This window comes from Procambarus clarkii, chromosome 31 (genome assembly GCF_040958095.1).
Source record: "Procambarus clarkii isolate CNS0578487 chromosome 31, FALCON_Pclarkii_2.0, whole genome shotgun sequence".
Lineage (NCBI taxonomy): Eukaryota > Metazoa > Arthropoda > Malacostraca > Decapoda > Cambaridae > Procambarus > Procambarus clarkii.
In genome coordinates this window covers 19,367,631-19,380,204 of record NC_091180.1, presented here as the reverse complement: position 1 = coordinate 19,380,204, position 12,574 = coordinate 19,367,631, and the positions used below count along the sequence as shown (strand labels likewise).

The 12,574-nt window shown below is 41.0% G+C and overlaps 1 protein-coding gene across 2 annotated transcripts in view; it reads right to left on the bottom strand.

Moving 5' to 3' along the window:
* Nucleotides 1-12,337, bottom strand: part of phr6-4 ((6-4)-photolyase) — a 34,886-nt gene extending 22,549 nt beyond the window's left edge. For both annotated transcript variants that reach the window (XR_006772932.2, XM_045743392.2), the window contains exon 1: nt 12,028-12,337. Coding sequence is in view for 1 of the 2 variants with exons in the window: in XM_045743392.2 (XP_045599348.1) it covers nt 12,028-12,209 (182 nt within the window). In the remaining variant the exon portion in view is untranslated. The remainder of the gene's footprint in view (nt 1-12,027) is intronic.
* Nucleotides 12,338-12,574: the final 237 nt, after the last annotated feature.

Genomic DNA, 12,574 nt, shown 5'->3' with positions numbered 1-12,574 from the left:
TCATATACAAATATATATATGATATATACAAATATCAAGTGATATCAGAAATTAAGGTAGGCCTATGTACATTTATTTATATGGAAGAGTAAGAGAATGGAATGTCATCTATAGTGTTTAATTTTCATAACTCGGAACTCCTTGAAAACTTATGTTATTAGGTTGTAATGTCATCTGGGTAGTTTGAGTTTGATAATAGTGAATAATGTATGATATGCTCACATGCAATACTAGGTTAATGATCTTTGGCTGCTGGTGAGCCTCACACAGAAATCTGCTATTCTCCAAGGCGAAAATAATTAAACACTGCAGAACTTTTTATATTCAAATTAAGCAATAAGCCTTGCCTCTTGTTAATTTTGTATACTGTTTTGTTTTAATTAATATATTGAGACCTACTCAATTTGAGAATATTTACTCACTCACAATTGCACATGGAAGATAATAAATGTGTTTATGGCAGATAATCTTAATAATCTTTAATCACTACCTCCAGGAGGTAAATTTAAAAATTAAACAATTCATTGTAATGAGCAAACCACACATCAGAAAATGGACAAACGACGACGTTTCGGTCCGTTCTGGACCATTTTTAAGTCGTCGTTCATATTCATGGTGATGAAACTCCCAACATACAACTTTGCTTCAGTCACATTCAACACACCCACCGCCGGGAACGCTTATTGGTTCACATGTCTCCACAATTACCTGCTCTCAAAATAAGTAATAAAAGTCGAGATAGGAAGCGTGGGAGACCTTGGCATAGGAAAAAAAAGGAGGCATTTACCACCTCCCCTTTCTCCCACTTTCTCAAGTGTTTGCCCGTAAGCACATGTACGTACGTGCGTGCGTGAATGCCAAAAATTATGTCTAGGGGTTTGATATTCAGCTCTTGGACTCTGCCTTTACATCCGCCAGTTGTGTAATGTAATGACTCCCAACCTATCTTTCATAATCGACTTTTGAAATTAAGAATGGAATTAGCTTCCACTACTTTCTCATAAAGTTGATTATATTTTCCTAATAATCTTACGTTAGCAAAATATTTTGCAACATTTCCATGACTCGCTTTATCTCAAGCTTCCACCCATGCCCACTTGCTCTACTGGTAACAATTAAGAATATTTCCTCTATTTCCACCCAATCAATCCCCCTAAGAATTTTATGTCGCTATCGTGTGTCTGTCTCTGCTTCCCCTTTCTCTCTCTCAAACTAACACTAGGGTTCATAAGGAATGTCATTTGATATTCCTAATAAAACTGCAAGCTAAGAGCCGTTATCCTACATCAGCTCATCTGAAGACTGACCCTAGAAACTCATTTATTTGATGAACATATTTGTTTTTATTATTAATAAACTTTATTTAGTGCTTAATTATAATCATGTTAGTAACGGGATGAAGCTGGAACCAACTGTGCCAATGCCTTCATATGGTAGGTTGACTTGACCTACACTGAGCGAACATGCTCCACATTTGTGTGAGAATAGGAATGAATGATCGCTGATGGAATGATGTTCTTGAGAAAGACTCAGAGTGAGGCTGTTGAGGGCCTTGAGTTGTGGTTGCCAACTTCTGCTTGTCCACGAAGTTAGGCCCGGTGGGCATCTTTAGAACACTGGCCTTATACCGAAGAATAAGGTGACCAAGATCTCCCAAATGTTGAAGGCTCTGATGTATTGATGTGTCCAACAAGAACAGGTAAAGACTAGTGTCCAGGTCTTCTTGCACGTTTTCTACTTTTGTCCAGAATTTGGACATAATGCTGGGTCAGGGCGTCCAAGAGAGTGTTACATACTCAAGCTGGGAGCAAACTGATCACAAAGTTCGCTCATGGGAACTGATAATAAAGGTCATGGGAGCTCAACAGAAACGCTTTGCCAAGGAAGCAAATTTTCTTGAGAAAATATCAAATTAATGTGCGTGTCACTGCTCTGCACATGCCTTGGGAACAAAATTCGATCCAACTTCAGTATGTTATCAAGAGCTAATAACATGTTATTACATCGTTGAAATTATACCACATAAACCGTTTATATATAACTACTAAAATGTATAAATACACTGTTTAATATACATCAACAATTCAATTAAAAGTAACAAATTACCAGCAAATTACAAATGAAGGCTGCTGGGCAGACACTCCGGGTGACGATGGCGGATGACCAGTGGCACTTTGCCTTGCCAACGCTATCAACCCATTCTCTTAATACTGCTCTCAGATCTTAGGTTAGGCTATTTGTACCCTACCATTGACAAGCACCCCCAGTAGCCTAAAAAAAAAAAATCAAGAGTCGACTGGACAGTATTCACACATTTCCTGTCATCACACCTAGTGATGCTGTGTGATTACAACAGAGGGTCTTCCAATACAGTTGGCTTCGTTCTCGACTCACAATCAGGAATAGTGGATTCAATCCCCGGCCGAGATAGGAAACGTGCCCAACCATTTATTTCACCAAATGTCTGTTAACCTAGCAGTAAACAGGTATCGGGGAGTTGAGTAACACTTACATTTTTCAATAAACTTACTTGAAGTATATCTTAAAAGGATAGAGTAACCTAGCAACACTTAGGTGGGGTCAGTAGTTCGACATTCTCAATACAAGCTTAAAGTAATTGTGTGCGTGTGTGTTTCTGAACAGGCTTCTTGTCCCCGACAAAAAAAATTAATATCCTAGAATCCCGCCGCAAGGGAGACCCCTAACACCCCAGACGTGATCCAGAATGCACCGTCCCCCTACCTGAATAAAATACAGCTTCAAGACATACCAAGTGTCCACGTGTATCTTGATATTCTAAATAACCATTTATACAAGTAAATTACCGGTGAATGTTATATACACACATGCATATACACAAATATATACATGCATATAAGACCCGACCAAGGGTTGAAGCTGTATTACCAGGGCTCACTGCCTGGCGTACACAGTACCATAACCACTTCACTAGCGACTGCCTATAAGAGGACCATTGAAGCTTTCTTTCACATTACGGGCTACTCAAGCCCGTGCCACCTTTTGGGTGGCTTAATCGTCATCAATCTTTCTTTCACATTTGTAGGCTCGGTACACCTCGAGCATGCACCAAGATTTGATAAAAAACAGTGCTCAAATTGCACCACAAGATTTGCTGGGAATTGGTTATAGAACTTAGTAGTCTCCAGAACTGACCAATCCGTGTAGGCAATCGCTGGTTAAGTGGTTATGGTATTGTGTACATCAGGGGGTTAACCCTGATAATGCAGGTTCGAACCACTTTGGTTCATAGAGTTCTTAAATGATTTATAGCTTGGGGGACCAGTCAAGCTTTCGTATTTATTATATATATATATTTATTATTATTATTATATATATATAAATATATATATATATATATATATATATATATATATATATATATATATATATATTTATATATATATATATATATATATATATATATATATATATTTCATCAACACAAGACAGAACACGAAACAATGGGTATTGAATAGAAGTGTTTGTAGAGAGCCTATTGCTCCATATTTCTTGATGCTTCTATATTGGAGCGGAGTCTTGAGGTGGGTAGAATATAGTTGTGCATTAATTGGCTGTTGATTGCTGGTGTTGACTTCTTGATGTGTAGTGCCTCGCAAACGTCAAGCCGCCTGCTATCGCTGTATCTATCGATGATCGTCTTGTAGAATCGGCTCTTATAAACAATGTACCCAACATGAACTTGAGTCCTGGCTTTGTTGCTGTGGACTCTTCCCTTTCACAGTATATACTCAAATGCTCTAATCTTTCTAACAAACGTGACTTAACATAAGCTTTCCCCCTTCCATTTCTTTCTTTCTCTTTCCTTTTCTTTCTCTCTTCTCCCTTTTTCTGTTCATTGTCTTCTCCTACGCTCCCTTGCTATCCTCTTCTTTTTTCCTATTACTATCTCCTTCGGTGGTTATAATAGGAACTGCCTCGTATGGGCCAATAGGCCTGCTGCAGTTCTCATTACTACTATCCCCTACACCTGACTTTCCTCCTCAGCTCTCTCTTGCCTATTTATTGCCTGTCCCTACCTCCTCATCACAATCGACTTGAGAATGGTCCAGGACGGACCGAAACGTCGTCGTCCCTTCAATTTCTAGTGTGTGGTCTGGTCAACATTTCTGTGTTGTTTACTAGGATTTCTCTGGCGATGGTTTGGTTGTGGGAAGAGATTATATGTTCCTTAATTGAGCCCTGTTGCTTATGCATCGTTAAACGCCTAGAAAGAGATGTTGTTGTCTTGCCTATATACTGGTTTTTTTGGAGCTTACAGTCCCCATTCATATATATATATATATATATATATATATATATATATATATATATATATATATATATATATATATATATATATATATATATATATATATATATATATATAATTCTGGAACCTGCTAAATTACGCCTAAATATTTATATTAATAAGGGCTAATTACCCTCCTGGAAAAATTCACGTTCCTGGACAATACACTCTTTTAAAATAGGATCTAGTTTAATATATTTCAGAATTTAACATCTTAATAAGGATACTGTATACTATTTACCAATCTGCCGCAGGTAGAGCCTCCCAGTATAGCACTATTTTAGGTTATTGAGGTCAAATGAGAGTATTTAGTGTGGTTTGTAAGTCCAGTTTTGGCCAAAAGATCATCCACATAAAGTTACCAACTTCGTGTGGATGATCATTTATCTCGGAATTTGTGGAAAAGAGCGAGCAGGCACGATGCCTGCTATGTTGCAAGAGAAGACCACTCTTTAATATTTAAAACTACGATTAAAAAGATGGTTATCGAGGCAGAGAATCTCTAAAAGGATTCGTCTGAAACAAGTACCCACGGAGACCAGAGATAGAAGTGTTACCGGATTAGGAGTTTACACAGCCTAAGAGAAGGGCACTGGCGAATGTTTACATCTATGTCATTGTGGTGTGTCCCTGTGTGTCAACTGGGACACACCACATAAGTGTATCCCAGTTGCATATAAATGGCAGGATGAACCCAGTGAGGCTATATTTTGTGTTGGGAGGGTGTTGAACATATTCAAATTTCAAATTAAATTTTGTATTCAGGTAAAAGTACATACATAGGTGATGAGTTACAAATATAATGTTGGATTTATAGAGCTAGAACATACAATACCTAAAGCCATTAATACCCATAGCGTTTCGGGCAAATTACCTGTAGGTATGTTTATTTAAACCAAATGACTGATCAATTCATTTATTTGCGTATAAGAAGATAGATTGGATGCTTTATTACAGACCTTTGTGATTAATTGGTACATTCTCGCAAAGCCAATCAGCTCCCTCAAGCACTCAATTTAATCCTAAAGCTCTTAAATATCAGCAACAGTTGTCACAATTGACCTTGCAAAAACAATTTCCCCCTTTATTATACTTACGTAATGTGTAAACAAAAGCCTCATTACTTTCAAAGAGCTCTCTCATTATGTCACTAAGAAACCAGATACTGTATAAACAATCTTGTCTCCATTTAAATCTTTATCATATTATCATTTACTAGTTTTATGACAAGCAGTCCAAGTCCTCATTCCGGTGTCTTGTAGGGATTGATTGATGAAGATTAAGCAACCCAAAAGGTGGCACGGGCATGAATAGCTCGTAAGTGGTGGGCCTTTTGAGCCATCACCAGTATCAATAGATGATACTGGAGATCTGTGGAGGTGCGACTGCACCCTGCGTGACGGGAGATGTCTCCCATGTCTTGTAGGGATTGAAGTTGCCTAGTTATATTTTGAGGGAGGCGGTAGTATTTTCTGATTGGTGGTGAGGGGTGAGGCTGGCGACGGAGATAACGGCTGAGGTTGGTGGAGTTGAGTGCCATCAATAATTGAGGGAGGAAAGGGTGTCGAGGAGGAGTTGAGGCAGGGAACTGTGATGGTCTACGTTTTCGGCTCGCATTCGAATCACCCGTATTCAATCCCCGGCCAGGACAGGAAAGGTTGGACATGTTTCCTTTCAACTAATGTGTTTTCTCCTAGCAGCAAAATAGGTACCCAGGAATTAGATAATGGTTATGGGTTGCATCCTAGGAAAAGTCTTTAGTTGGCTTATGGGGGGAGAAAGAGCAACTTCGAAAATCACTAATGTCTCCGACAACGGGAATGTGGTGTTCAGGGGTGGTGACGGCGGAGGGGGTCAGAGATGGCTGAGAGAAAAGTTAAGTTGGTCAGTTTATTAAGGTGGTCAGTGCGGCTGAGAACAGAAGGACGGAGTAAGGAACCGTGTTGTCTGAGAGGTAGGCATTGAGTGGGGGGGGGAGGGTTGACAGCTTGGTGCATGGGGGTTACTTGGGGTATCGAAAGGATAAGATAGCAGTGTGGACGGGATTTGATAAAACGGTTAAACACAATGATGAAGTAGAAGAGCAAGACGACACAGAATCCGGTATGAGACAGTATGGAGACGAATATGAGATGTGAAGAGCGGGAAGAAAAGGGAGAAGATGAGTGGGAAGATGAAGTATTGTGCAAGCGAGGAGAGCCAAGCGTAAGAAAGCATTCTGGAGTCTGTAGACCCCAGCCGTCTTCTTCAGGTGTTCCAGACAGACAGCGGGTCCCGACCACCTCTTGATGCACTGGGCCACACCTGCTGTGTCGGCGCACAAAAACATTTAGCTACGCATTTTTTAATGTGACATTTGCACTAAATTTGTAATGGACGAATTTAAAGCCCAAGCAGTGAATATTTAGCTGGTAAAATCAACAACTGTGGGTTGCATCATGGGGAATGACCACCTCGATAATCCTATCAGGCTTTTTTCTCCTTGACAACGGGAAACCTCGAAAAAGATTTCTACTGAAAATGAAACATTTCAGTCAACCTATTTAAAAATAAACAATAAGGGGGTGGTAGGAGAAAAAATCTGTTTTGGCTCCAGAAATTTAATCTCAAGCACGTCCCTCGTCTCGTTAAAAATCTTTGGGAAATTACTGTATTATATATTTTAATTTAAGAAAGTTTTACGATGATGATTCTAAAGAATACTATTTCAATAGGACACCCACGTGTGGAGTCTGAGCACCAGCCTGTAACTGATGCAGACAAGCTGCGTCTACAATACCAGAGATCGTCCCGCAGCAACATAAGAACAGACGCTATTGTCCCATATCTACGATTCTCGCCCAGGTAAATACGACGGAGGTGTCCCAGTGAAGGACATTCAACAAGCAAGTGCTTCATAGGCACCAGATAGTACCACTAGTACTATCTGGTGGTACTATTGGCTGTCTCCACCCCCCCCCCCAATCAATAATCTGAATCAGCCTAGTGTTGTAACCAATGCGAAGCCTTGTTAAAGCATTTCCCCATCATCTTGGCATCCTGGAGGTGATCCAGGAGTTGACCAACCCAGATTACTGCGTGAACCTCTAGAGGTTTATAAGTCACGTAAGATCAAATAGGTAGGTGACTGCCGACAACAGCCTTGGCCACTCCCAACATGCTGACGTGCATTGGGGCCTATCAAAAAGTAATGACTGCCCCGACGCCAACCCCTCTAGTATTTTTAGAACCAGAGGTTGGAAATGATTAAAGGCTTCTAGATTTAAAGCACAAATTTGGAGTTACTGTATATGGCAAACTGGGACGATTCCAGCGTATACTTTACACTGACTGCAAGAAGAATGACTGCCAGTTCTGTAGTAAAAATAGAAACTATTTCAGGGAGTAACATCCGGGACGACCGCTCCATATCTATCTCCAGATTCTGACCTTGAGTCATCAATATAGACTGGGATGGTATCCTCGTAAAGAAAGATGCTCCAAGAACAATAACCTCAAAACGCCGTCTAAAAGACTGCACGGCGAGAAGCTGGCTGCCCCCCACACCTACTGCACGGCGGGAAGCTCTCTGTCCCCCACATCAATTGCACGGCGGGAAGCTCTCTGTCCCCCACATCAATTGCACGGCGGGAAGCTCTCTGTCCCCCACATCAATTGCACGGCGGGAAGCTCTCTGTCCCCCACATCAATTGCACGGCGGAAAGCTCTGCCCCCCACACATACTGCACGACGGGAAGCTCTCTGCCCTCCACACCAACTGCACGGCGGGAAACTCTCTGCCCCCTCCCCCCCCCCCCCCCCACACACACCTGCACGGCGAGAAGCTGGCTGCCCCCCCCCCCCCCAACACCTACTGCAAGGCGGGAAGCTTAGCATATGCCTTGACGACGGGAGAGCGTTCACAAAGGCATAACTAGATACACAAGACGGTAAACTTCTGAGCTTCACATAACCATAGTCTATGATGGGAATCAGCAGTTTAACTTTTAAGGAGTTCCTACAACGGTTTGAGCTACAACAAATTAATTCAAATATCGGAATAAATTTCTTTATAAGAGCAATGACTTAGGCTATAGGCTAGGATAGCGTGGACAGCCCGTCCTCCTAAGGATTCCCAACGTCAAGGGTTATTTCAAATTCCTATCCTAGCCTACCAGAACACCAAACTACCCTAAACGCAGCCCCGCTCCTGTGACACAGAAGTCCATATGGGCTCACTGGGCCCGTGCTACTTGGAACTTTTGTTCAGAGTAACTGAATCTAAAAAAACACATACCCCAAACAGGAAACGAGACGGTATGTCAATTTCGCGAGCCGCTACCATTATTCTAGTACGACGATGTCTGGCCTTAGATAAAGTATGCGTCAAAATGAGATGCTCTATTAGGCGGACGTGTTGGCGTGGAGGGTAATAGGTTTGAACCGCAAAGAAAAAATGGCCACGGAAGGGGAGGAGGGTGATAACCTCTAGAATCAAGCACTAGATATACTCCTGGTAAGAATCAATGCATTTTAAGCAGCGAACCGACAGATCACATTATTGGGAGGCGTGGATTACACCACTCCACAAGTTAAAATTATTATAAGTAATATTCAGCAGTTGTAGACCTTGTGGCTATACAGCACGTCAACTAATGTAGCTTGTTAATCTGACCACCTCTTAGTTAACGTTTAGTTCGCAAATCTGATCAAATATGTCGGGCTACGAAAAAAAACGAGATTAAGCCCTTAGGCCTAACGCATTTTCGCACTTTCAAATCCATGCATGCCTTAATGAAAATGAACGGTGGCCGGTTAAAGATGTCTAACATTTAATAACCACATGTGATAAGGACGGAGGACCCATAACTTCAGATTACCAAGTTGTAGTTGCAACTATTAACTGCACGAGGCGCGCCAACCCCCCAGCTGAGCCTGCTTCCTGGTAGATATTAGGCACAAGAAGCGACGCTTACGTACCTGTGGCTTTTTAAATATGCATTTTATGTAACTATTCAACCATTGAACCGTGTTCTGTATTATTTTGTAAATAAAAATATTATGTAACGCTGCAAATACTACTGATAATACCTTTACACACATGAAAAATGCCATGCTAAGCCTATGCTTACAAAAAGAAAAAGCCTCTACAAAATATTAGTAATCAATCTGACTCTTAATTTACTGAAACAAATTCTTGATTAAACAGCACCTGTGATTCGCCGAAAAGCTTATGTTGAAATGCATTGGCTGTTTGCTTCTCTACAACCATTAATAAAATAAGATTAAAAACTTTTATCCATTCATACCTACGCCTTCAAACTTGTGCAGTTGCATCACAACAAAGTCAGTAACTAGACTTCAAACTCTTTGATAGCCTACGCAGGAGGAAACATCAAGGATGACGTTTAAAAAATATTAATCTATTGCCAATATATTTTAGAATTTTCTTATGGCATCTTGCACTTTTCGTTTCCGTGATAAAGAGGCAGCAGACTGGCAGGCAGAAGACAATACACAATGCACAGCTGACCGCTGTTACAGAGTCTTCACACCTGAAGATCAGTATTGTATACCACCTGCTCTCAACCAATCTCCCACACAGGTGCGCCAACACCATAAAAAAAGCGCGAAACAGTAGCCGCGGTGTTACTGTACCCCCGGCTTGGGCTGGTTAAGGCGCCGCGGTCCATACCCGTCGTTTATCTCTGGCTGGTTTCGATTGTTTTCCTAATCTCGCAGCCCGACCTGCGGACAGTTTCCAAGTGACAGCTTGATCCTAGGGTTACCTGGGCGCTGTGTAGTGTTTTTCGTTCATAAACGAGAGTTTGGTGGCTGGTTTAACGAGGATTTGACGTTTATTCTTGAGAATAAGTTGAAGAAAAGAATGACAAATTATCTTCGAACTTTGATCTAAATATGCTTAATTTCCTTCCTACGTAAACACCTCGAAAATGTTTCACCCACTAACTCTTAAATATACATAACCGCCAACTGAACCAACACGCTGCAAACCCTAGACTTACCCATGTGCGACACCTTGATAAATAATATTTATTTGTGTTTAAGAAAGCTCATTTTTTTTTTATTCTCCGGCATGGACAAAGTAACAATTGCGCCTTTATGGACGTTCGACAATTTTAGCCAAATATTCAAGTTTGCCTTTTGTAAATTATAATTATCTATCTAACCACAAAATGCTTAATAATAATTAGGGCCCAGAACCTGAACTCATTAAGTGACATTCACCTTTCTGCAACTCGCACCTATAGGACGGTAATGGGGGTCAATAATTGGCTAAGAAAAAAAAATACCTCTCACTGTGTTAGGGTCTCAGTTTGCTAAACTGTGAATATTCTGTTCAACTAACTAGCTCATCACTTCTGTAACCTGAAAATGATACAGATGCACATACGGGATCAATAAATTCCACAGAGCCTAGTATGAGCTTCTGTAAATGGGCGTTCGTAGTTTGAACGAACATATAGCAAGAATGTATTATTAGAAGTCGACTCATACCAGGAGCGGTTGAGGGTCACGGGGCTAACACCACTGCAAATCAGACATGACAAGACTGATCTCATTGAAACTTAAAATACGGAACTATTTGGAGGGTATTGATCTATGCAGCCCACTTCTTTAAAAGGTCAGATGCAACACGAACAAGGAGTATCGGTTTGAAGCTAAAGCCACAATGCAGGACGGAATACAAGAGATGCTTTTTCACTCATATGTGATTATAAAACCATGGAAGCACCTTCCCGCCGAAGCAGTAAATGTCAAAACACTGTTTAAATTCAAATTAGAGCTCGATAAAATCATCAGGACAAATGGAAGGGATTTTGACAAGCCGTCGGCTTCCTGTCTTCGTAAAAGCCATTAGAGAGATGGTGGCCCTCGGGTAAATATATTTCTATTTTACCCCGAAGGCGACCCGAAAGGCGAGTTTATTTGGCAGAATCAATCATGGGAGCGAACTTATTAATACAAGTATGAGTAGTTAACGTAAGATGGATATGAACTGTTCTGTTGAATCGCCTCTTTTTAGCTTCACAATACCTCAAAACCTTCATCCCTCGCGGAATTCAGAGATAACTTCCAATGGTGTTCATGAAATATGTAAGTACTTCATTCATAATGATGTACTACCAGAAATCTTACACAAATATCCAAAATTTGCTTACTATTGATAATGCATGCTTTACAATGACTGTAAAGCTGCCGTCCAACTGGATGGGTGAGGAACTGTGCAACCCTCTCACCCCAATGTCAATTGCCTTCTAGAGAGAGAGACTTACGGGCCACTTCTTGAACCACTGAGAGATAACATGACTATTGATGTAATACTTAATGAATATATACTAAAAATTGTGCAACAAGCTTCACAAGACTTACTTGCCTAGCAATATGAACTTTTTAAGGTTCAGTTCCCGAACTGTATGCCTTATAATCCTTTTCACCTCCCCCCCTCCCCGAAAAAGATGAGTATAGGGTGCATAAATGACAACCCTGAAACCCTGTTCTCCGGATAAGTATCTACACACACACCTGATGCACTTCAGACCGAAATATATAACAAATAAAAAAAATACTTTTCTGCTTGACACTGAATTACATAACCTGGAAGCCATGTTGGGCTCAGTGCCTTGTATCTCTTGTACACGCAGCTTGAAGCTTTAAACTGTGAGCCGCCAATATCAACTCGTACACACACTCACCTCCACTTGTTGATGCCAACATTGGACGACCCGGCAAACCACGGATCCAATATAAAGATACATCTGAACGTTGCAGCATTTTTGAGGCCCGCTCGGAGAGCAGGATTATCGTGCAGACGAAGTCCTTTTCTAAACCAGTGCACCAGATGCTTAGGTTTAGCTTTACTTGCTTCCCCTGTCATAATTTATATAGCTATGTCTTAACACTGTAAATGAACACAAGAACTTTGCACATGTTAGACCAGGATATATGACAGGAGAGAGAGAGAGAACCCAAGCTCCTCCAGCACTTGTTTACAAGCAACTGGCAGTGGCAGGCCAACACGCCTCGCTCAACGTGACTCACGCCTTGCCACCACTCCCCACAATCCCAACTATCATCCCTTAATTATCATTCGTGAACACTTCTATCCCTGTTCTTTCCACTTAAACAAATACAAGTATAGTATCTTGAATGAAATGAACATTACACCAAGGTCAATCTACTCGCGAGAATAGGATAGAATAAAGAGAAGGCAGAGTGGGGTGACGGGCACTAGCGGCACAA